A 27,553-nucleotide genomic window follows, 5' to 3' on the forward strand; every position below is an offset into this window, starting at 1 on the left:
TATTTATAACTCATCTCGTACTAGGTGGACTTAACTGTTTTTTTTCTGAAGTAGTTTTGCGACAGTTGCATAAATGGCAATGAACTTCCTTCATAAGGTAACATTACAGAACTAATATATGTATAAGAAAATTATCATTCGTCCGTTCTTAAGTATTAATATATAGTTATTAGTCGAGATACTTAATTTGTCTTTACAATTAATCTCGTGCTCTGCGGTGAAGGAAAACATCGTGAGGAAACCTGCATGTGACAAATTTCATAGAAATTCTGCCACATGTGCATTCCACCAACCCGCATTGGAACCGCGTGGTGGAATATGTTCCAAGCCTTCTCCTCAAAGGGAGAGGAGACATTTAGCCCAGCAGTGGGAATTTACAGGCTGTTGTTGTTGTTGGTGTTGTAGTTAATTAATAATTTCTATTGCTTCGATGACAATGAATCTAGAATTCGACTTTGAAATCCAAAGCCAATAAGTATATATTTTAATTGATTTAATTGGTTTTGAATTGGAGATAAAATAACTACAGATTTTTTTCATTTATCTCCATAGCCACCTCTTGGTCGATGGTAACCAACACCACACACATTGGCGCCAATAAAAATATTACCCGATCCTTTCATCACCAATGCACCACCAACATAAACAACGATGACATTCGCCCTTTAAACCGGAACACGACAATACTGAATATTGGTGTTAGACGTTAGAATATATTGATCTAGCCGGTTCTAGTCGTTAGAATCTCCTTTCCAATTTGATTTAGCTTTTATATAATATTGTAAAATGACTCGAGTGCTCGTAAGAGCCCGCTTGAATGAAGTAGGTATACATTATGATTTGCGTTACATCAAAATATGTTACGTTAACAAAAACATATTGTACTGGCGATCGATAAATGTGCTTTTACCACCATTAAGTTCACGTAGTACGGAGCGTAATCACAGAAGCTGGGTTGCTTAACTTTGCTACGTATTATTATTAATGACTAATATTTTCTATTGTTTTCCTATGTATGTATATGTTTATTTATTTATTCTTTATTGCACACCAATACTTAAAAACAAAATTAAGTAGGAAGTGCAACAAGCAGCATTACCGGTAAGCAGCTATCTCTTCCAGACAATCTTTGGACAGAGAAATGATTATAAAACAAGTCTGGGAGGAGGTTATTTAGTATTATGAATAAACAATACATAGTATAATAATGAACAATAAACATAACTATAAATATACATAAATAAATGTAATGTAACGTAACATAATTTATTTATTTATTGTAACTGAGTCATTAATTATTTTATGTATAGAATTAAATCTTTAATTGAATTGTGGATTGTGGTCGATTTTCGATTGCTACGGAACGTATTACATGTACAATTACATTGTAAAAGGCGACCGAGTTGTCATCTGTCGTACTTAGATGTAAAACGATCTCAATTACGTGCAAAATATATCCAATAATGTGTAAAATAAACGAACGAATGTTACTTGCGTGTTATCGTAAAATAAATGCTGTACGCGTCCATACATGTTTATATGAATACACAGATCAGTGAATTTTAGAAATGGTAACAATACTTACTCAAATTACAATATATATTTTCTTAATACCCAGTTCAACATATAAATTGTTAACTAATCAAAAAGTCTTAATTCAATATTATCTTTTCCTATCAATGTCTTGCTCTTTTAAAACCTCTCCGGTTTTTAAACATAGCAAAGATTAAACGTGTTCCATATATCTTATATCAGAGCAAATATTTAATTAATCTATTTTATTAAGGTCATTTTTACCTTTTGTAATGAAAAAGTAACAATTATTTTCATTTTTAGGAAGCACTGGACCCATTGTAATGATAATATTTCCTTTAATAATGAATACTAAATAAAATAAATTTTATAACGGAATACGATGACACAAATCGTAATTTATTAATCGGCGATCACTATAATATAATTAGATATGTATCTAAGTAAAAATTAAATAAATGTTGCTGCTATCGGTACCGATAATAAAACAAAATTGAAAAACGATTATCGTCTGTGTGCATGTGTGTGTGAATGACTCAACACTTCGCAGTATACACTTGTAGAACGCTTTCACACGTGCCATTTCTATTATTATTTCCATCTAAGTACATATGTGTAGTTCATCATTTACGAATGCACTTTCTCTGTGCATCGGACGGAACATAGGTGGGTTTTGAATAACATTAAAACAACATTAAGTTCTCCAACTCAACAGTAACTACGGGTTATTGAGCGCATCATTAGATACGATGATGATTTCATGTTTCCTCTACTTGTATAATAATATATTATATTGAAAGGAGCTAAGATTGCCCAATGGCTTGAACACACCTTATGATGTTACCAGGACAACTCAAATCAATCATATGGACAAAATGAGAACCAATGTGTTAGAATTTTCAAATGTATCCGTGTAGAGTAAAATTATAATATACATACATATGTATATACTAGCGACTAGCCCCGGATTCTGTAGTGCAATGATACTAAATATACTACAGAATTTGTTTATTAAGACATCATCACATTTGAAACTAAAAATTATCAGGGTTACTATATTGTCCATGCATTATATAGAGTACAAAATACTCTCAAATCACTCTATCTATCAAAATCTTTTGCGTAATTTTAAAGATCTAAGCATACACAGGAACAGATATTGGTAAGCGACTTTATTTCATACTAAGTAATGATATAAAAATCAAATTTAATTCATGCCCCAATCACAATCTCTATTCGAACAGGAAAACAGCAATAAGCCATTAAAAGGCTATTAATATTGAAATACGCTATGTTCATGAACATGTCTATAGATCCAATCGATGAAGGAAATAGTAAACTTTATTTTCTTGTATTTAATTCAATTTTCTAATAACTCAGCTACATTCTATATTATTTTCTTTAATTTTATCGAAGTTCAAATTGTCGTTATTTGGAATATGTTCCAAACTTTCGTCTCAAAAGGAGAGGAAGCATTTGCCCAGAAGTGGGAAAATTTACAGGCTGTTGTTGTTATTTGTTGTATCATAGATATTTAATCAAGTTTTTGACCAATGACATTGCGACATTCTGATGTCAAGTGGTGTTATTTCGCTATTGTCGTATTTTTTTTGGAATAAACGAGACGTGTATTAAAAAATATTTTATAATAGATTTACCTTTTGGATTTCTTTCTTTGAATACAAAAGGTATGAACTAAGGCAATACAAAATAGGAAATCAACGTAATCATGGCTATGCACGCAAATATGTGGTTTTATTTTTACATTACATATTTTTAAACTTGATGATGGGAAGATGTATTATGTAATTCTTCAAATATATTAAAACGAAGAGTCGTTCTGTTAAATACATAATACATTACACAAGTACTTAGTTGGTATCTGCTCTCTGTAAACCATTTCATTTCCATTAAAGACTGAGCGTATGCTATAATTACAGCCAGGAAATAAACGAATATCAAAGTGAACGTAGCTTATGTGTATGTATATATCATAGCTCATAATTAATCTTAATGCTTTTTTTAAATATAAATCAACAAGAGTAAATTTTACAACTTCTAATTTTTTGTTGAGCTGTAATTTTATTATTTTACTACTAAATTATAGTTGCATAATAAGATTATAAAACCTAGTGCAGTTACCGAACGGGACCCTTCTATTGTTCCAGTTTTTTATGATAGGGTGTTGTAACTAAAGCAGATCCTTAATCTACATAGACTTTACAATTATTTTCAACTTCAAAAGGTTAAGAATTAATTAATGTAATAAAGAATTAACTAATATTTTGTATATATAAATAATCAAATAAGATAAAACGTTTGTTTTCATTAATAAACTTGGTTTTAGTAAGCGTACAAACAATGTATCTATTCTATACACATACACGACTTCAGTGGGTAAGTGTTAGAAAATGTTTATATACATATGTATATCAATGTAAAACGTTTATTCGACTTACAATAAAACATACAATTTAGATATTTCGTTAGATAACATTACCTTAGATAGATTATGAACTACTAAAAATAATTCGTTAAATTGTAAGTAGTATGTAACGGTTCAAAATCTTTCGACATTTTATAATCTCGCGAGATAGATTATAATCTAACGGTATTTACAATTTTACGGTAACACATATATATTCCATATTTCACCGATTTTAAAGTAAGATTACTTCAAAATGTTTGCTTAATGACATCATGATACACAGACGCTTTAAATTCGCCATCCCACGCAAAACATAAATGGTTACTATGGGATTCAAGTTCTTGTATAATAAAATTACAATCGTAAATTATTTTTATCTTAAAAAAATATATGATATTTAATAACTGCCATTATTTTATTAATAATATAAAAAAAATATGAATATAAACCGACTTTCTTTGTGGACACGAATTATATATGCAGTAAGTACATAAAGTTCCGTACATATTTTCAGTATAGGTTTTGTCTCTTTGGATAAATTCTTTATTTATTTGTCTGCAATGTTCGTGATCCTAGGTGTAATCCTGGTCGTCGCATTAAAAGATTTTTATTAAAAAACTCAATAAAAGTTCAAAATTAGGAAGCTACAGTACACAAAAAGTAGTAAAGTAACAGCCTGTAAATTTCCCACTGCTGGGATAAGGCCTCCTCTGCCATTAAGGAGAGGGTTTGGAACATATTCCACCACGCTGTTCCAATGCGGGTTGGTGGAATGCACATGTGGCAGAATTTCGATGAAATTAGACACATGCAGGTTTCCTCACGATGTTTTCCTTCAACGCCGAGCACGAGATGAATTATAAACACAAATTAAGCACATATATATAGTGGTGCTTGCCTGGGTTTGAACCCGCATTCATCGGTTAAGATGCACGCGTTCTAACCACTGGGCCATCTCAGCTCTAGTACACAGATGCCTCGGAATACACGAAACGTCTTTGATCTCATCAAGAGTGAGATAATGAAAGGCACACTTGTGTACTATTAACTGCTGAGCGGTTGGCGTGAGGCTGAAATACTAATTGAATATCAAGACAAGTTGAGAAATCCCTAACTTACAAATTACGTTTTACGCAAGCAGTGCCATTGATCAATGCTTTTTACAGTACAATATAATGTCATCTGTCACCGAGTGACACATTTTGCAATGTCTACGTTATAGCAAATAAGTTATCATTAGTTACGATTTTGAAAAGATAAGTTTTAGAGGTTTAGTTGTGATGTGTTGGGCAAAAAAGTCCTTTCTTGGAGGTCAAATTTGCTCCATATCGAATTGATTGATTGATAACGACGACCTCCATGGTCGAGTGGTGTGTACACCGGTTTTCATGGGTACGCCACTCTGAGGTCCCGGGTTCGATTCCCGGCCGAGTAGATGTAGATTAACAATAGTTTTCTATGTTGTCTTGGGTCTGGGTGTTTGTGGTACCGTCGTTATTTCTGATTTCCATAACACAAGTGCTTCAGCTACTTACATTGGGATCAAAGTAATGTATGTGATGTTGTCTCATATTTATTTATTTGTTGTCTCATAACCGTGTAAAGCCGGGACAGATAGCTGATATTTTATTTTAATAAATTTTAATTGTAGATCTAACGTCCGTTTGTTATGAGATAATAAATCAAAATCTACTGAACGATTTTTAATGGAATTTTAATGGTAACGCTACGTTCAAAAGACTGATAATAAACATGCACGGTTTTAAATAAGTGTCAAGCTATTTGGGTATGACCAAATACGGAGACCTTGTAACTGGTGACCTAAGCACAATATCAATTTGTTTAGGTTATTCTAAAAAGTTAGACTAAATGTGCACCCAGAGGGGTATAAGGAAAAATCGTCTTGGCCATTCATGAAATAATGAATGACCTAATAGTCAATATGATCAGTGAAAGCGTACCATTTCTCGGCTTCTAACCTAACCTAACATACTTACGATAATACACGTATATTTGAACGCATATATGAACTCTTGTAGGTTTGAACTGCACGGTTTAGATTGGACCCAAAAGACGACCCGACGAGGTCGGGACGAACAGCTTTTTAAAAATATGTATTCTAAATTAATATTATAAATGCGAAATTAAATCTGCTCAGGTTTTAGCCGTTGAACTGATAAGATGAAATTTGGCATGGAGATAGTTTGAGTCCCAGAAATGGAAGGATTTTTTAATCCACCCCTTAAGGGGTCAAATAGGGATTTTATATTTGTATTCTATAGATGAAGTTTTATCATATTTGTTATATGTGTAATCAATATTAATGTTATAAAAATGAAAGTAAATCTGCCTGTCTCTCTGTCTGTCGCTATTCCACGACCATTTGGTATGAAGAAAAATTGAATTCCAAGAAAGGACATAGGGACACAATTCCTAAAAAGCGAGCGAGGCCGCGGGGACTACTAGCACATTAAATATATACAACTGACACTTCGCACGATGAAAATGTATGACGGTGAAATCAAGATGCCTTATATTTATAAGCGTTTAATATAAACATTACGAACGCATTAGACGCAATTGCTATTGTCAGACTTTCTTACCTGCGTATGTGAATATGAATCATTGTCAATGTGTGTAATTATGTAAGCACCGTGTATATTGTTCGGATTGTTTGATTTCTCCGGCGAGTGTGCACCCACATACCTAATTGTTCGAAAGTAGGTCTCAAGAGGCTGTTACGCTGTAACACATTTGCGTGTAATGGCTTTCGTCTAACAAAGAGTATTAAAGGAAACATCGGTTTGTAATTCGAATGGAAATGAAGGCTTAATCTATAACATCACACACAAAATTAAACATTAGATCGTTATCTTAATCACATTAGATATATCTTTACAAATATTATAAATGCGAGAGTAACTCACTGTTACATTCACGATTACACTTCTGAACCGGTTTATTTAAATTTGGTATATTTAATTCACCCCTCGAGGGGGTAAAATGGGAGTGACGGTTGATGTGCTAAGATTTATATATTTGGCGTGGGTAAAGCCGTATCTTCAGCTAGTCTATTATAATATGCTGACAAACATATTATTATCAAGTATTGAAAGGTAATATTTCAAGAGTTACTAATTTAGATAGAAGAGGAACGTCACCTTATTTACTTTGAGGTCAATGATTTTTTTTTTATTATTATAGTAAAACAGACGTGCCAATGCTGCCCAAAGGTTAGCATAATTTTCATGGATACCAATACTGTAAGAAATATTTTCTTGCAAATGTGCCGCCATCATTAGCATTTAAAATGTACTTCCTTTGCACTTGTAATTACGCTATCTCACTCACCATTCAAACTGGAATGTAATTTATTGTTGTTCGGACAGACTTCTGGTTGTCTGTCTGAAAAAAAATTACAGACTTGTAGAAGACAAAGGTAGTATCAACCTTAATTTTTAAAAGATTTAGATCTTTGATTTAAAAAAAGAGAGATTAATATAACATACAAATACATCATTTTTATTTTACAATTTCGAGTAAAAGGTTTTAATTTTTTGTCTGGGCACACATATCATCTCTAAGTTTGTAAAAATACATTTCAATACAATTATGAATCCTTGTTATATTGAAATATAAACAGGCACATTTAAAGCGATTTTAATTTTATTTAATTCTTTTTGTTGAGCTTCAGTGTCATCAAATATAAAAAAATAAAAATAAAGGGAAAAACATTTTATAAGGAACGAATTGTTAGTTTTTACTTTTTTCAAAATTTGAATTCCGAATAAGTTCGAATTTGGTCGATCCAGAAAAGTGAATTTAGTAGAATGTTAGTTATACGAGTTATTTTCATATCGACCCAATTATTCTAGAAGCTTGATCTCTGATAAAGATCAAGGAATGCCTAGTATACTAAGGTTAAGTGCTGTCAACAACTATGCCTACTATTTCAAGACTACGTTACTTTGTTATAATATTTGTTTAGTTATGGAAACAGTCATGTAATATACATATTACCTCTCTTGTTTTCTTTCACGAACTTGAATTATATGCTTTTCGTGAATTGAATATGAAAATGCTTCTTGTATTAGTATTCTCTGTATTATAATACTAAAATATATATTTACCATTACATTAGAAATACAGTCTAGTATAAGTTTCATGTAAATCAGTTCAGTAGCTAGTTAGGCATGTCAAAGTAACCTTTCTTCACAGATTGTACAAAGATTTACGTAATTCAACGTTTATAATGACGATGACGTCATTCAAACCTTAGCCATTTTATCTAGATTTACAATTGTTTGTATTTTTTAGGTTGATATCTGGAGGTGCGAGACCAGTTAGCGTAACCAACTCAAGGTAGTTTGTTTTGTATGACAAATTGCATTTAATCACGATTATAAATAGTTCAGTACACAAATTGTAAGAACACTGTACTGCTCGCTACTTTGGCAGGAATAATAAATAAGAAAATTATTTTGAACGTTTAAATTCTGTTATAATTATTATAATATAATTTAGTACATTTTAGAGCGAAATCGAATACCGCTCCAGATTACAAAATCGACAGAATGTACTTCTAGTATCTGAATACAGATACATTTTACATAGGCTAATTTAATTATACTTCACTTGTATGTCTGGACCAAATATTATAGTTGTAGTTTAAACTACGAATAAACTGTTGTCTTACTTATTGAACTTTCAATACGATTTAAACTTTAAACTAGGCATGTAAAATTAATTCAGTTGTAAAGAAATATTTTAGTACTTAGGTCGAAAATGACCCCACTCGTGTAGCGTTAAACTAATTTACATATTAATGTCATTTCCTAAAGTTTAAAAATAGAATCTTAATGAGAATAGTGAGCCGAGATGGCTCAGTGGTTAGAACGCGTGCATCTTAACCAATGCTTGCGGGTTCAAACACAGGCATCCCTAAATATTCATCTGCTTTATGTGTTTATATCATCTCGTGCTCCGCGGTGAAGGAAAACATCGTGAAAAAACCTGCATGTGTCTGATTTTATAGAAATTCTGCCACATGTGTATTCCACCAACAGGCATTGGATCTTGTTGGAATATGTTCCGAACCTTCTTCTCATAGGGAGAGGAGGCCTTAGCCCAGCAGTGGGAAATTTACAGACTGCTGTTGTTTGTTGTTGAGAGTAGTAAAATCTTTTTGCGTTAAAAACAAATACGTTGAATACATTGCTCAAATATTGCACGAACGGCTATATCTCGAAGCTGGTTTATTGTACTTAATATAAAACTAGACCTAAAGTACGGCGTAATGCCTTTGTGATTGCGTATGTTGCAACTTTTTCTGTGTCGAATTAGTTCCGCTTAACTCTCGATTGTTATCTTAATGCTACATGACTTAAAAACAAAGAATTATTAGTTGAATATGAATTTCCCACCATAAAGGTTAGGGTAATTTACACACAATTTGATTGTACCTTCAAATTTATTATGTAATGTTAATTTTTAGTTTTGAATATAATTTATTTTTTCAGTTATAAAAACCTATTATGTCGATAAAGGTAGAAATTAAATTATTAATTATAAAACCAATACCACCTCGAAAATAGTTTTTAAAGCTAGTAACATTTTTGTGTTCCACAAGATTATTTTCGTAAAATTTATATTACATCTAATTGCTAAGTTTGAGATTAAATATAAATATTTTAATGATATTGATGGTTTTTTCTGTATTTGTCATACATCCTTTCAAAACTACACATAAAAAAATACTATCAGTGCATTATTCAATTATCTAGCATAAAAAACTTTGTTTTCTACAAAGAGAATCTAGTACACTGCTACGGGTCAGTGACTCTGTGTACAATTCTTTTGCAATGCGTTACGTGTAATGAATGTTTGTATTTTTTTTTATTTATTTATAAATCAATATTACGCGCAAACAATAACAAGTAATATGCCCAGTGTAATTAAAAAAATATAATTAAAATGGTTATCTATATCGAATTAATCGAACTAATCGGTTTACAATTCGATTAATTATAAATTTTAATGGATTATCATGGATTTAGATTCAACGTTTTTTTTTATTTTAAAAATTTGTAAACTAGTACTAGTTGCCGAACGCGGCTTCGTTCGGCCTGGGGCATTTGGCAGGTATGACTATATCAGTACCGGTGACGACATTGTCGTCAAAATTTGCAGACGATTTTAGTAAATGTAAATTTTTCATCAGTAAATAATTCATTCAAAACATAAAAACCATAAATTAATTTGAAAGTTATTTTGTAACCTGTTAAATCGAAATATATATATAATCCGATAAGACGTCCTTAAGCACCTTTGCGGGATAGGTGTTTTGAAATAACATCTAGCTTCTGTTATTTAATCTCGCTTTCACGATTTTTCTTAAGTGCCTATGTTTGCTCTCACACAGACTAAGGGCTTAAAGGTCAGCAACGCACCTGCAAGCTTCCAGCTGCTGCGGATGTCCATGGGCCGTCTCTTTTTATCAGATGAGCCTTCTTATTCGTTTGCCACCAATGCCATCGCTACATTTTTCCTATTCCATTTTGATATCCCTTTTTTATTATTTTTGGTAATAATATATTAATAAAAAATTATACTTGTATACATGTGTATCTATATAATAATAATAAATAATAAAATAATAATAAATATTGGACAATATCACATACATTACTCTGATCCCAATGTAAGTAGCTAAAGCATTTGTGTTATGGAAAATCAGTAGTAACGACGGTACCACATATACCCAGACTCAAGACAACATAGAAAACAAATGTATTTTCTACATCGACTCGGCCGGGAATCGAACCCGGGATCTCGGAGTGGCGTACTCTTGAAAACCGGTGTACATGCCACTCGACCACGGAGGTCGTCAATATATAATTCTATTATATGGATAATTCTTACCATATGGACTAAAATTTTATGTAACTAATAGCCAGCCACGTATGTTGATTTATTTTGCATGATATTTTGAGTCTCTTTTGCGGGTTCTTTTCACGTAATTGTATTCTCTTCTTCTTTACATTCATTCATTCATTCATTCATTCATTTCGTTCTTTTCCGAACCCGTGTTGTTTAATTGTTTAATTTGGTAATCAATAAGTGTAATGCTTCTGTATAAAATAAAGGAATTTGATTTGATTAGTTACATTACATGTTTTGGCTCACGTAAGAAGTAATTGAATTATTTAGCAGTTTTTGCGTGATTCGCAAAACAAATACAGCGAAATTATAACATAAACGTAGAAATACAAGAGGCATAGTTAAAAGATATATATGTTTTTTTTTGTGTTGTTATATATAGCAGAGATACACCTACTAATGATATCATATAAAATATCCATTTAGGTAACTGTAAAACAGCATTTACAAAAAATATAATATATCATATTAATTATTAGGATTCTCAATAATAATAAATTATATTTAGTTTTAGTATTTCGTAATTAATATCGAACAAATATTAGAACGCACGATACGTTGAAAATATAAGAAATCAACTTAATGTGACATGGGGTTATTTATGACTCGTTATTTAACTTTTAATTGTAAAATAGGATTAGTGAAATTATTCCGAAGTAACTCAATAATAGAAATATTTTAATGAAATGTTAGTGAAATAGGTTATGGCTTTGTCTTGAAGATCTTTAGCGTTACACGTATAGAGATTTTACTGAATTGTAACGATTTAACAAATAATGAATTTTAAAGAAGGGAAAAATATTACTGGCCGGTCAGAAGAAGGCGCTATGGCTGAATAATAAAAATAAATAAACAAATATAAAACGTGTGGACAGACAGCAATTAAATCAATAAAAAACCGAAATTTTGTAATAATATGTTAAATAAACGCACAGTTACGCGTGCGACCCACTAGTATAACAGAAGTAAACGTCGTTAGTTCATAATAAATCTTAAATGATTGTAAGCTGAAGAAAAATTGTGAAAGGACCATTAAATTTACGATCATGTGATTGCTTATAATATATTACATATAATAAGCTACAATATATTATATATAGTATATATAAGCAATTAAATTTCAACGAATTTGTCTTGTGAATGAAGCGATCAAAAACATTGTCATTAAATATAGGATGAATTGATATTCTCGTAGGATTGTTTAATGTTCTTATTTATTATTAAATACATTTATACCTAAAGGTCGTGAAGCCGTTACTTAGACGTGATCACTTCTAGTACAGTCAAGGTCTGCATAGTTATGGTATGCATGTTCATATACAACTTGATTTAAAGTATTTATTGGAAATCTAAGGTTAGGTATTTTTTTAAGCTTTATTAGCAATTGTTCATGTTCTAGATGGCCCAGTGGTTAGAACGTGTGCATCTTAACCGATGATTGCGGGTTCAAACCCAGGCAAGCACCGCTGATTCATGTGCTTAATTTGTTTTTATAATTCATCTCGTGCTCAGCGGTGAAGGAAAACATCCTGAGGAAACCTACATGTGACAAATTTTCTGTGTAAGAAATTCTGTGTATTTCACCAACCCGCATTGGAACAGCGTGGTGGAATATGTTCCAAACCTTCTCCTTAAAGGGAGAGGAGGCCTTTATCCCAGCAGTGGGAATTTACAGGCTGTTGTTGTTGTTTATGTTCTAGAGCACATTTACAGTTTGATGTGTGTGATTAGTCCAAAAGAAATAGCCAGTGTTTCCAGGCACTTCCGTGCCTCGGAAAGCATGTTCGCTGCTCTTAAGCTCATTCAAGTCGTGTCAAATTCTGCATCGACTTATGAGAATGAAGAAATACTCTATGCACCTGTGTTTTTGCACATGCACGCTATAATACTTCCTGCGCAGACGACCTTTGAGATTCACCGCCGTGACCGAAATCGGTCAGGATGATATCATCACTGTATGCAATCCAATAATAAGACCATCAATAAGATAGCGTAATGCTTCTACATTGAATAAAGTCATTTGAGTTTGACTTCATTTGCTTATAAGGGTAATTCTGCGATAAGAGGTTTTAAGTCCATAGACAATGCGGCCACTAAGAAAAGTTACTGTATTTTCATCAAACACTTATATTACGATTTGGTCCTATTTATGTATCTTTTCACATAAGGGCAAGTCAGTTAATACATATTTTATTACTTTACAAGGCCAGGGTAAATATATTAATAAAGTAAAGTAATTTGTGTTGGAGTTTGATTTGCTTATAAACAGATATTGTACAACACTAGATTTCAGTACCTGAAATAAATCAACTTAAATCATTTCTCACGAGAAGTTCTATTATGAAGTTGACAGCTTCACCTTCGAGGCAATCGTGCTAATATACTACCGGTTTTTTTTTGAGCTCACAACTGCTTAATGTGAGTCATTAGGTACTATTGCATACGTACTCACGTAAGGTGATCGGTTACGAGAACATGAGTAATCTTAGACCATTTAATTATCTGTATCCGTTACGTTAGGTTTTGAATATGTCAAGCTTATTTACAATTTAAATAAAAATAGAACGCGCTCAACTTGATAGATGACGGATATAAAATGTGCAGAATGTTTGATTATAACGTAACATGATACTTGAATTAATTCGTAAGAGACAGAAGGCTTTGTCTGTGATTGCACACAAATATAAAATTGTTTTATACACAAACAGAATACTAGAAACTTTACTCTGTATGACGTCCAAGAATAATTAATTTAAAAAGAAAATGGAGCGTCTACTTTTGCAATACGCTAGAACTAGTACAACAACAACAGCCTATAAATTTCCCACTGCTGGGCTATGGTCTCCTCTACGCTTGAGGAGAAGGTTTAGAACATATTCCAACACGCTGTTCCAATGCGGGTTGGTGGAAAACACATATGCTAGTAATTCTATGAAAATAAACACATACAGGTTCAATCACGATGTTTTCCTTCGCCGCCTAGCAGGAGATGAATTATAAAGAAGTACCTATAACTTTATTATGAGAAAATAAAATTAAAGAAAGACCTAAAAATGTATACTTGTTGATCTAAATTATATTATATGTGTATATTGTCAATTTAAAATTATAATATACAATGGAGTTACAGACGAGTGCGTAAATTTTTACGATAAACATAAAAACATAACATTAAAAAACCGCATTTTGTTTACAATTTTCTCATATAATCAATTGCACTGAAGTAGTATTTGTTGAAATTAATAATAATTAATATTGAAACCGACAACGCTAGATAAATGACTTGCATGTTAGACAATTGTAAATAAATTAATTACACAATTAACTGTTAAGTTAGCAAGAAACTGTAACGCGAAACTCATATAAATATCAGTTAAACATAACACGCTACTCGCTACGTGTCATTGTTATATACAGAACAATAGCTAACATTTTTCATCGAAATGTAATTTTAAACCGATGTTGCCAGTTTTTACGACGCACGGCTTAAATGGATAACGGAACGATGAATTGAGAAACAAATCGTTTTTATGAGCACCAGTAGACTAAAGATTTGATCGATCGACAATTAAATTGATTGTTATCATGAATGCCGAGAGCCGAGATGGCCCAGTGGTTAGAAAGCGTGCATCTTAACCAATAATTACGAGTTCAAAGCCTGACGAGTACGACTGAATCATGGTGCTTAATATGTGTTTATAATTCATGTAATGCTCGGTATGGCACTACTACTACTGGTCTCTAAATTCATAGAAATTCTGTGTACCTGTGTATTCCACTAAGCCGCATTGGACAGCGTGGTGGCATATGTTGCAAACCTACTCCTCAAAAGGGAGAGGTGGCCTTAGCTCAGTAGTGGGAAATTTACAGGTGGTTATTGTTGTATCATGAATACATGTAAGTGATACACACTGATGGTTGTGATAGCACTCAACACAGTCTGAGATGACGTAACATGGTGAATCTTCGAAACCCATTCAATATGGGTTAAAGGCAAAATAAAAAGGCGAGATCGTTTTAAAAGTCACATTGGCAGCAGTGGATAGTTGTCCGCTATGTTTACGATAGAAATACGATAGATAGTACCGCCTGAAACAGAATATGCGAAAACACTACCTCAATCATTTACCAAGGCACGGTTTAAGGTCGCCTGTATCAAGACACGCAGTAGCCACAACAGTCAGTAACAGTCTAGCCAAATTCAAGTAACACAGCTGGCAAGCAGCACCGTGGATTACACGAACTATTTGGAAACATTTTGAGACCCTACCTCAATAACTATTTCAAATAAACGTGTCAATTTATCTTATATATTGAGACCTGCAAGATACACGAGTAGTTTAAATTTCATAAACACATCTCAAAAGGTTATGTAGATATTAACGTCTAAAATCGTCATTTTTATCGCTGAATGACCTATAGTTCAAAAGCATAAAAAAGTGTCAAACTTCAGATTTAAATTTTAATTTTCAGACTCCAGGATACAATATATTATCCTAAGATATGAGAAGAAATTATATTTATGTAGTTATAGTTAAATTTCTGGAAGGACCATTGACCTTGGCAACCACTTAGATCCAACTTCTTTTGTCGTTGAAGTAATCAACCAAGGTATATATCATAATATTGAACTTGGCCCTCATTTTACATCTGTGTTAATGATGGGATGTAATTTACGTCAACTGTTCTAACACCCGATTGACTTAGACTTTAGTCTGCGCGGTCCCAATATAGATTTAAAATGAGTCGTTAAATCGTTTTCATAGCGCGTTATTCTGTAATAAAAATTTAATAAACAAGAATCGGCAATTGCGTTCTACTTTTCGACAGTCACGAATAAGTTTTGCATGTCAAATAGGTTTTATTCGGGACATTTAGTATTAATTGCGAACATGCTAATAATTAACGGCGCTTTTATTGATATTTGAGTAATATCCGCTTATTAATTACTGCAAACATTTAGAATGAACGCGTCTAGGTAAAAGAACGGTATTTTTTATGTCGTATTAAATTATTAATGATTTAAATTTTTATTACTTTACTTGAAAACTAAATAATTTTTTTTTATAATTATTACATATACCGATCACTACTCAATTCAGAGTATTTTAAAATGTATCCAATTCTTTTCGGAGTCATTTAAATAGGCAATTTGTTTCATTATACTATCTCAAAGCAAAAGTTGACTGGTAAGGTCGTTCGAGTGACCGACCATGATACTTGACAAGTCTAAGTACACCAATACGTAATGGTTTACATCTATTGTAATTCTCAATGTCCGCACTTCACAAGGCTTAGCGTGTTCATTAATATATTTGCATTCTTTCAAATTTACCGCATTCCTCTGTAGGAGACTTATTACGTTATTTGCTCTCTATAGTTAAAGATTACAAAAATTATAGCTTTCAAAACCGCAAGTTCATTTAATTAATAATAATATAAGTTGGAATACCATCATCAAATGACGAGCTACACCACTCGGTCCCGGTTTCGATTCCCAGCCGAAGCCGAGTAGAATTAAAAAGTTCATTACTTTTCTATGTTGTCTTGGGTCTGAGCGTTTGTGGTGCCGTCGTTACTTCTGATTTTCCATAACACAAGTGCTTTAGCTGCTTACAGTGTAATTAGAGTTATGTATGTGAAGTTGTCCAATATTTATTTATTTGAGATAGCTTAAATTTTAAATGAAATTTCGGATAAAAACTACAAAGGTAATTGTTTATAAATTTTATCGAATTTATCTAATAAATGATAGACGAATAGTTATAGCATCAGTATCGCTGTTTTATTCTCCTTTCGGTAGGGATTTTTAGTTACACGCCCGCCTGATTGGGTACCACTCACTCATGAGACATTCATCGGCAATTCTTAGTATGTGGTGTACTGGTTTGAACGGTGAGCGAGCCAGTACCAACCAGCACACGGTAGCATAGCATTGGTTTCCAATGTTGGTGGCATATTGGCGATGTAAAGATTGATAAATTTTTGGAAGCAACGTTTTGGAAGTTGCTATACTTATATCATAAAAACCACACTGTCAAAGTCAATGTTTGAATGGAAAAACGTATATTATTTTAGAATTGTATCTAGTTCAGCACTGAACGCATTTTCGTTCGTGTGGAACGTAAGACAGGCGAAATCGTCGAACTAGAACTATGCCAGAGATAATATCAAACTTGTAACAGATTATAACATTATAACTCAACGTACGTAGTTAAACGTCGTTTTGTAATGTTGAGTAAAAGGAACTACACGTTACTTACACGTTAACCACAACACTTCTTATTTTACTCGACAACGGTTACAAGAAAGGCTATGTTTCGTATGCTGGTATTTGTTTTCTTTTTTTTTTTCTTTAGAGATTCTTTGGTGTTCATTCCTATAGTTGTACGGGGTGATATAGTCAGTCTGATGACTTAATTCCCAGTTTTTTTAATAAAATAATTTAAAAGAATCTTTAGTTTGAGTAAGTATAAAATGAGTAGGTATTATGAGTTAAAAATATAATGTAATTATTTATGTGACATTTAAAAGTTTAGCAACTATAAATTCGCGTTATTTATTATTGATTAATTTTAAGTATCACATTTATACACATCACACAATTTTTATAGCTACCATACTATTTAAAAAATACATACTTTTATTACTATCCTATAAATATATTATTACTAAACATTATTTTCATACATAAGATATTAAACGGGTAAATTAAATATCATGACTTGTCAATATGTATGTATAAGAAACAAAAGAAAAGTTGAAGCTATTGAAATTGTCATCGTTATACTTTTAAAGATAATAGGATGATTGTCATATCTTCTGTAGGAGAAATTTCAAGGTGATATTTAGATAAAGAATGCATTGTTCGTGTAAAAATAATTTATAAGAGCTGATAAGTATATCTCACTTAGCGTTGTGACATTCGTTGATAATCTGGTATTGGCGCCGCTATATTTTACCCTACCATTCACCTATATCACTGGATAGTCATTTGCCTATATTTGGAACCATTTCATGCAGTGTTTTATTGGCTATATTTGGCACGAATTCGTCCAGTTGTGAAGTTCGATTTTTGCTCTGTATTACCAGTGTCTTGTAATATTTTAACAAAATAGATAGCAATTATACAATTATTAATAAGCGATAAATAATAATTATATAAATAACAGGATATGTTTATATTGAAAGAACTTGTAGGGTATATGAAGATAAATCGGCAGGTGCTAAATATTAAAGTAGTCACCATTTTGTCCGGATATAAAAAAAGAAACGTATAGCAATAATATTTCATGGTAGATCGAAAAAAATATGTCTTATATAATATGTTATAAGACATTAAGGTAAAATTGTTTGTGCAAGCCGTCATTGAATGCAATCTACTTATATATCTGAATTGTTTTTATCGTATCGCGCTTATCTTATTATATTTTCAGCTCATCACATGATGAATTATCAAAATAAATCGAGCAGTTAAAAATACCTGCGTGCCTGGACTGAATCTAACGTTCATTTGCCTAGAATATCTTAAATAATAATCAACTGTCAAATTTAATTTTAGAGAAAAAACAGAACATGTTTTAAAATACCTCTGTAAAAAGTTTGCTTTAAAGCAGGTTTTATATGTTTCATGGAAGGCTATTTAGATTTTAGCTAATTTTATATGATTAGAGAAATAATTACAATTTAACTATAAATATAAATAATAATTAATAAAATTGGAATATCAAGGATGTGTAAAATTTGAATGAAACTTCTATTACGCAAATAGTTTTCTCTTCCTTAGTTACTCTGTAAAAACTTTGTATTTCACTTGTGAAGTGTTGAAATCCGACATACAGTGAATCTCTATTTCGATGCTTGTGTTCTTTAAATGTTATAGTTATTATAAGCAATGTCGCAGATCACTTTCTGACATTTGACGAGTCTCGAATGTGCATTACAGTTGTATTTAGTTGACAATAATTTGTTGATACTTATATTTTGAAGCCCATCGTTATTTATAAAATAAATAGGACTATAAACGAAATTCATCTAAAGTTAATAAATTAATCCTATTTCAATCGTTTCCAAATTTGAAATTTCCCAAAAAAACTTCTAAGCGGATGCTTACGTCCTACCCCACTAATCCTACCAATATTATAAATTAGAAAGTTTGTGATATACATGTATATTTGTTACTCTTTCACGAAAATACTACGGAACGGATTTGGATGAAATTTTACAGTAATATAAGTTATATAACAGAATAACATAAAGGCTACAATTTATAACGATTTTATGTAATTTGATCATAATATAACGGTACATATAGTTACAAAATAAATTTGGAACGTACATAGGTTATGCCCGTTCCAAATTTCAGATTGAGTAGTTTTGGCTGAGAGCTAATAGTTATTTAGAACAAACTATTTCATAAGTACAGATGTATGCATGCAGTTTACAAACTATCGATCATAAACTTTGTTGCGGCGTTATAATTGCGAAAATTTTAAAATTTCACGAAGGTCGTTATTGCTTTCGTTTTCATTTATTTTACAATCTAAATTGTTATTGCGGATTTAGAAACAATATAAAAGTTTATTATATCCAACTTCGAAATTATTTTAAGCGATTTTCAGCTTTATTGTAATTAGTTATGTTCATACGACACAACTTAGATGTAGCATCGGCAAAATTCGTGAAACCGATCACATCCGAATTAAGTACGCTGTCCCAAATTATCAATATTAATTTTGATAGGGAGCTATTTCTATTGGTTGTGTAAATCAGTAATCAGTTACTATAACAGCTCGCAAATATTAACTAGGTGGCTTACTTTACTTTTAAGAAGAATAATAATGAGTTCTATTAGTAAAAGAAGTAGAAGAGATAATAGTTCAACCACGCATACTTATTACACATGTGTCAGAATTTCTTTCAGTTATTGTCTAAATATTTTATTTAAACAGACTATAAGATTAATTATTAACACGTACTCAGTACATGAAAAAGTCACTGTCACTAAAGCTGGGCCGGATTTAAGCTTCGACGAAACGACCTTCGATTAAGATTAAGGCTGTCTCTCAAATCTATATCGACTCTCAAACTTTTGTATGTATATATATACTAAGAACAATTAGACGTACAGCGGAAAATCTGAGTACTCTTTAAAATTATCTTTACTAATATAGTTCAGTTACAACAACAACTGCCTGTAAATTTCCCACTGCTGGGCTAAGGTCTCATAATCCGCCACAGTTCCATTGGGCTTTAGTGGAATACACATGTGGCCGAATTTCTGACACATGCAGGTTTCCTCATGATGTTATCCTTTACCGTTGAGATCGAGATGAATTATAAACACAAATACACCACATGAATGTACAGTGGTGCTTGCCTGGGTTTAACCCCGCAATCATCGGTTAAGATGCACGGATTCTAACCACTGGGCCATCTCGCCTCACCTTAGTTCATTTGAAGAGGATATTTTAAAAATAAAGCCATCGATAATCCATTTATCGGTAAATATAGAGAAGACTAAGTATAACATCACCTGTAGTCCACTCGGGCACTCACGTTTATGATATAATAATGTATTACAAAGTTATTCTAATACATCAGTTATGTTTCTCTAATAATAGAAAGGTCGAGCAAACAAGCCACCTGATGTTAAATCGTTATCTCTGTCTGTAGACAAATATATTGTCAGTACATAACACTGCCAATTAGAAGCTGGATTACAAATTTTAGGTTAACCCAATTTACAGTTGATTGAAATTTATTAATATAACAAACTTTTAATGCTATTTAAATTATTATAACAATTAAAACTATTAAATCTTTAATATTCGACTAAAAAAGGACTGGATCAGAAAAATTGAGTATTTAAATACTTCGGGAAATTTAACTTAATTAGGCTATAGAGAAAGTCACCAATGTTAACAGCTACCATCTATGGTATATAAGCTGTTGTCACTGAAAGCCCGATATACCCTTATCTCTTTAGATTAAAATGATTTTCTTTTTTATTTTACCGCCTGTATCCACTTTACTGTACATAAGTTAGAACTGTGATATAATCTGTTAATTCAAATAAAATCAATCATAAAACTTTCTGATAAATCTGTCAACTTTATTTACAAAAATTTAGCTGAGGATGATGGTGATGGAAATGCTTTTGTCTTCCTCTTTCAAAATGTAAAATCAACTGTGACAGAAAGAGAGTATCAAATTCCACTATACACCCGCTAAAGACTTTAGTACGGTATGTGTTGTCTGGTATCATCTGCGTTTGTAGGCATTCTACCTTTTAATATTCACGTGGGTTTACATTTGTAATAAACGCTAAATGAACTTTAATATAAGATTGAATCATAATAATCTGATTCAATCGTGAGGCGTCAATAGGAATGACTCATGGCAAAGCTAATTTCAATGTTTTATAATTCACAGTACGTTAAAAATTAATTAGGTGCCTTATAACATTTATAAAAAAATAAAACAGCAATATAATCAAACGAAAATAATTAAAATAATACGATTATTTAATCTATATTAATATTACAAATATGAAAGTATCTCTGTCTGTCTGTATGATTGTCGCTCTTTCACGACCAAACCGCTGAACCGAATTTGATGATATTTGGTATGAAGCAAACTTGAACTCCAAGAACGGACATAGGCTACTTTTTTGCCTTGACATGACAACCAATATCCTTAAACGCAAGCGAAGCCGCGGGCAACTACTAGTACTTATATATAATTGATTCTTTTTTCAAATCACGATAGCAATGATTATAAGATATACTATATAACAATTCAATTCACTTGATCAATATTCTTGAAAAAAATCTCCAGTAATATTGAAATGCATTTTTTTAAATATTAATTAAATTTTAAAAGAAGAATGTATTATTTAATTATACAGGCAACCCTGCAGTGTAAAAAACTCTAAGTCACCCATCAACCGGCGAAGGCACGCGATTCGCCTACGGATAACAGCCGACCTTACCGGGACAGGTTTGACTGCATGCTTCCCTACACCAATACATTGGAATTTATAACGCCATTCACATATAATACATTATATTATATGTAAAGTTCATTAAACAGCTCAGCCTCGTCGGTTCGTAACGCAGTCTTTGAATGACTTAAGCGACTGGAATAATATGAAGTACGTAAAATTTATTGTATTTAAAAATGTTGATATAAAACCTTTTTGCGATTTCAACTTTGACTCTGATTGGTAACGATGACAGGTAGAAAAATGTACAGTAATACACAACTTAGATGTAACATCGGCAAATTCAATAAAACCGACTACTATCGCGCCATTCGACGCTATCCGTCGCTATAGATTCTCGCGTCACTGACTTGTCAAATTGACGAATATATTAGGTCGTATGATATTGCAAGTTTTTCTTTTGTGTAAAGATCACATTCACATAAGAAGTAATTATTGATTATTTGGGATAGCGTATTTAATTCAGATGTTATCGGTTTTACGAATGTTGCCGATGCTACATCTAAGTTGTGTCGTACATGTAGTTTATCATGGAGAAGGTTTTTATGTTTACTTTGCTTTTATCCGTCACTAAATGACAATGCAGCTCATCAAATTCCACTCTTCATAGGATCGCCATGACTATGCACAGACAGCGTCTGCCTGGTTTTCCTGATAATATACATATATAAATAATTAATATAATGCATATAATCAAGATCATATCTATATTGACGTAATTATCGAACCACAAAAATCGATTAATTAGTGCTGTTTTTTGTGAGTTTTTTACATTTTATTATTGAAGTAGAATATAATTTAAAATGTAAATTTGTTATAATGCAAAAACCAGTTATATAAACAAAAGAACCATCAAGAAATTTTGTGGTTACTCTTTTCTATTAATGAAATTACATGGACTAATAATAATTTCATATATTTTTATATATCCTACACGTAAATCGATGTAAACTAACACCACTTCTCTTAAACGTAAGTTGTTAAAACGTAAAACTGTTTCCGTGATTTGATTGTAGAATTTAATACCTTGTCTCAGGAAGGACGTATGTATTAACTTTGCGGACTCAGGAACAACTTTAGTTAAGTAAATTGAAATGTTTAATTAGACAAAATTATTAAATAATAAAGTATCATAACAACATTTTGTGTTATCTAAAAATAAGAATGCATTCATTCTGATCGAAATTTATTGATAAAAATGGATGATTCACTAAAAAACACCTTACTTGTAAATTTCCTTATCCAATTGACGTATTAACAAATATTTGAAGTCCTTATCAGGATTAGTTATCGTTTAAAAACAGCTATGAGATGAAGGTGACTTCGGTTTATTATCACCAAAAAGGAATTATCAATAATTTTAAAATCCTGGCCACTTATACAAAAAAACGACAATTTTGACATTTTGTATTAAAAAATAAAAAAGTACTATTTCTGTTTGGTTTATGTTTTAGTTACTTTTTTATTTATCTGTGCATTAATTAAAAGCGATAATTTTATCAGTATTACCGAACGATAGGATAATGTTTCGCCGTTTTTAATTGTGCATTTAAATAATATGTGTAGTAACTGCCTTTTAGGTATTGTGTACATAAAGAGTATACATATGTTATTAGGGTTGCCCACTGATTAATAAAATCTAAAAATGTTATTTGTTTGTTTGGTTTGAATTAAAATAAACTTAATTCGACTGTCACACTTACACATTAAAATAATTAATTATATATTTAATGTTAATTTTTAAGTTTCAAACGGGAGGTGATTAAATTAGATCAGCAGTTTCAAATGCATATATGCTTTAATATATTATGATATATTGGTGAAAGCCGATCTAATAGCCATAGCTGGGTTCAAACAGAAAGGTCACGTGACACTCTTGACGGATATATCAGCTCAAATATCTACTATAAATCACATCAAAATCGTTAGAACCATTCTGAGAAGTTTAAATTTTCATATGATTTGTTAGAATACAGTATTTTTTAAACGAAATACCTCTATATTACGGTCTATGAGCCAGCGTTCATTACCGCAAGTCGCAACCTACAATTTACAAGTTTATCGGCCTCACCTACCTTGAGAAGTAGCGGATTGCTTTCAAAACGCTGATTAAATTGCAGTCGGCCGAATGTTTGATCATGACGCGGGAGATGAAAAATATTTGCTTTGTCTAGTCAAATTGTGTAGATATCTGTATATATAATTTTTCTATCTATGTATTTATAATAAATAAATATTGGACAACATCACATACATTACTCTGATCCCAATGTAAGTAGCTAAAGCACTTTTGTTGTGGATAATGAGAAGTAACGACGGTCCCACAGGCACAGACCCAAGACAACATAGAAAACTAATGAACTTTTTCTTCGTCTATTCGGCCGGGAATTGAACCCGGAACCTCGGTGGCGTATCCGTGAAAACCGGTGTACACCCTACCCGACCACGGAGGTCGCATTTAAAAATAATATATCTGTATAGGTATTCATGATTTAATAATGGGTAATTTAAAGGTAGGTCTTTGTGTCCATCCGGATAGCACCCTATTCTGCCGCTAAAAAACAATACAATTTGAGTTCACATTTGAAGGTCGAATGAACTAAATAATGTGATTAATGGCGCATGGACATAATCTGTAGTTGATCTACCCTGTACTTTGTTAGTGTAGAGGTTTTCACTTTTCACTTCTACAGACGAAAATAATCACTTGCCGTCTAGTGACCTAGCTCGTATATCTTTCAAAAAATATTATTAATAATAAAATATTCTAAGTAATCATTTGATCATTAGTATTTAATAAAACTCTAAACCTTAGTTGTGAATAATAATTTAGAATGTAGCTTTTCTTCGAAAAATTAATAATATATGCCAATTTAACAATATATTCTTTATTCATTTAGGTTCAAAGGAATTTTAAATACGAATACCACATAACCTTAAAAAAAACCGACAATAAAGACAATACTCTACCACTTATTTACATTGGTGTTAATTAAATACAATTAAATAATTATTTAAGTTGCATTCAAATTGAGGATTGTCGACTCCATGTATGTTTATCATCTAAAGTCTTTTAACGTAATAAACCTTATGTCAATGTTTTTTTTTAAAATAACATTAAATAAACCTAGTCTTCAAAAAAAAACTAAAAAAATAATAATTTTCAAATTATACTCTTTTCCCTCCAAAAACAAGCGTTGTTTTGACTTAAACCATGCTTCTAGAAGTTTGAAAACGAAACAAAGGTGAAAACTTCATGCATCAATATCAGTCAAACGTTGAAATTAAATCATAAAGTTAAAGATTAATAATATTACCTCGAAAAAAGTTACACGCAATTTAATAAATGTAACTGTGTATTTTGTGATGATGAAGAATGTTTGGACACAAAAACATTTTTTTTTTTAATAATTCTCCGTAAACTGTTGAAAGTGCTTTCGCTATCTTTGGTATTGAAGATGTTTTATGTTGATCTGAAACGCAATAAAACTATACGCAAGAAATATTCTTGTTTTTTTTTCATCATTTTTTTACGTATAAAAATATTTAAAAATGATTTATTTTTTTATATTTTTTTAGATTTAACTCAGCTGTATGTACTGTATACAAGTGTCATGGCCCTGAGGAAAAAGTTATAAAAGATGCGGATGTTGCCAGATGATGGCGGAAATAAGCCTGGCCCCCATCTTTTCTTTCTTTAGAATTATTAGTAAAGAATGAAACTCTACAAAGAAGAAAACACTAAGTCAAACTGCATGGGTCAAATTAATTCTGCTATATATGTATATTATATGATATCTATGTGAACACTCACTAAAACAACTTCAAACATTCCTTTATCAAAGGAACTTTGTGAATTATTTATAATATTCTCTGATAGGTTTTCTGGTCTCAAACTATGTATTGTAAGGTATAACAGAATTTTTTATCTTGATCTTGAATCCTAATGGTGAAACGTAGGATCTCTATTTCCTCACAAAATGCCCTTGACGCTGAATTCGACAACAATATACCTACTGATAATTGAAGCACTTGTATTGTAGAAGTCGGACGTATTACGACTGTGCCTCTACCTATTATTTATCCCGTCGCATTTATTCACATTTACATAACAATTTATCTCGAAAAAGTTCGTCAAATGCTCTACGTAATACAATAAACAATTTCTTATCTGTAAAATATTACATATTTCGATTGATCTGTGTAGTTATATTTGTATAGTTTTATCTTGTTTTCACTTAAATTTATGGCAATCGTCAGATTAACATTACGCCACTTTCGAGGAGAAAGTGTGACTTCATTTTAAAAGTCATACCCGTAGCCCATGACGTATTTAATGTTATTATACGCTTAGATGCTGAGCATTTATGCAATTTAAATTTACCGATTATGAAAAACCTCTTTCGGACTTCTTCAAGTTATTGATGTATATTATTAATTACTTTTTGCGTTACGTTTATCAAGAACCTTACCGTGTAAAGCCATTGTTGAAGAACAATAAAATAATACATCAGAGTAATTAGTTTTGTTAAAGCCAAAACAATACTTATCTGCACTTAATCAAGTCGAATGAGTAACAATAATTACAACACCATGCGGGTTTAGAAGTGCGGAATAAACAAAAACAACGTATGCGCTTGCATTTTCAAGGTTTTGAACGAATATATGAGTTAAAGAAAGATTTTCACATTCCATGCAATCGATCGCAAACGTCAAGATGCACAAACGTGCTTTCCTTTGGATTCGAACGCTAACGGCCCTATCTGGTCGAGTGAACATTACACTCACCATTGGAGCCAAAATAGTCGTCTTTTTCCATTATTTCATGCTGGAAGCCGTAAGCGGGCAGCCATGCATGGGAGCCAGGTGGCTCGGGCCAGTCCGATATGCGAACCTCCTCCATCTGTACATGAACACAACACTGCACTCCTGGCACTAGCGTTCACACTACACAAACATGCATGGACTACCTCGTTCGTCCATCAGGTTGTCATTTAGGACGATAACGGTGGCTGATTTGATCCGGTCTGTCGAATGATCAACGTACGTACGCGCACGGCGGAGTTCGGCGGCGGACTGCCGATTTGCCGCCGGCGACGGCGCACCCGGCCCGGCACCGGTCGCTGGCGCGCACGCAGCGATCTCACCGCGTCCCTCTATGTGTGAATAAACTTTTTCAACCAGTTTGAACTTTTTGCAGTTGCGTATCCAAGTTTCACTGTGTTATAACGGGCAGAAGTATCATCAATTATTTTAAAGTTTACTTTAACAACGAAATCGATACAACGCAGAACCTTAACTCGTAAATTAAATTTATAAATGTTAGGAAAGCGAGTTAAAAATCATAAAAAAAGGTTATCAAAAGATTAATATTAACGTATATATAGCAACTCATGTTCCCAATAATGGTCAAGCACTTGCATGGCGGATCTTGCCAAATCCAACGGGACTTGCATGCCGTTCTAGAACTTCAGTTCAGCTACACTTGTTCCACAAACCTTATATAAGGGGCGTGAGGGTACACCGTTCTGTGCATAACGTATACATAACGAAATATTATACAAACTCAATAAAACTCTTCAAAGAAAGAACACTGCATGAGTTATGTTTACATTTGCCCTGCGTTCATTTGTATTTTTTTCTATAAT

At 32.0% G+C, this 27,553-nt stretch overlaps 1 protein-coding gene across 3 annotated transcripts in view; it reads right to left on the reverse strand.

Moving 5' to 3' along the window:
- Positions 1–27,001, reverse strand: part of LOC124542461 (protein PRRC2C) — a 93,243-nt gene extending 66,242 nt beyond the window's left edge. For all 3 annotated transcript variants that reach the window (XM_047120412.1, XM_047120417.1, XM_047120409.1), the window contains exon 1: positions 26,694–27,001. In XM_047120412.1, the coding sequence (XP_046976368.1) occupies positions 26,694–26,808 (115 nt within the window). In that variant the 5' untranslated portion in view covers positions 26,809–27,001. The remainder of the gene's footprint in view (positions 1–26,693) is intronic.
- Between the last annotated feature and the right edge of the window lie 552 nt (positions 27,002–27,553).

The sequence above is a fragment of the Vanessa cardui genome, chromosome 2 (genome assembly GCF_905220365.1).
Source record: "Vanessa cardui chromosome 2, ilVanCard2.1, whole genome shotgun sequence".
NCBI lineage: Eukaryota > Metazoa > Arthropoda > Insecta > Lepidoptera > Nymphalidae > Vanessa > Vanessa cardui.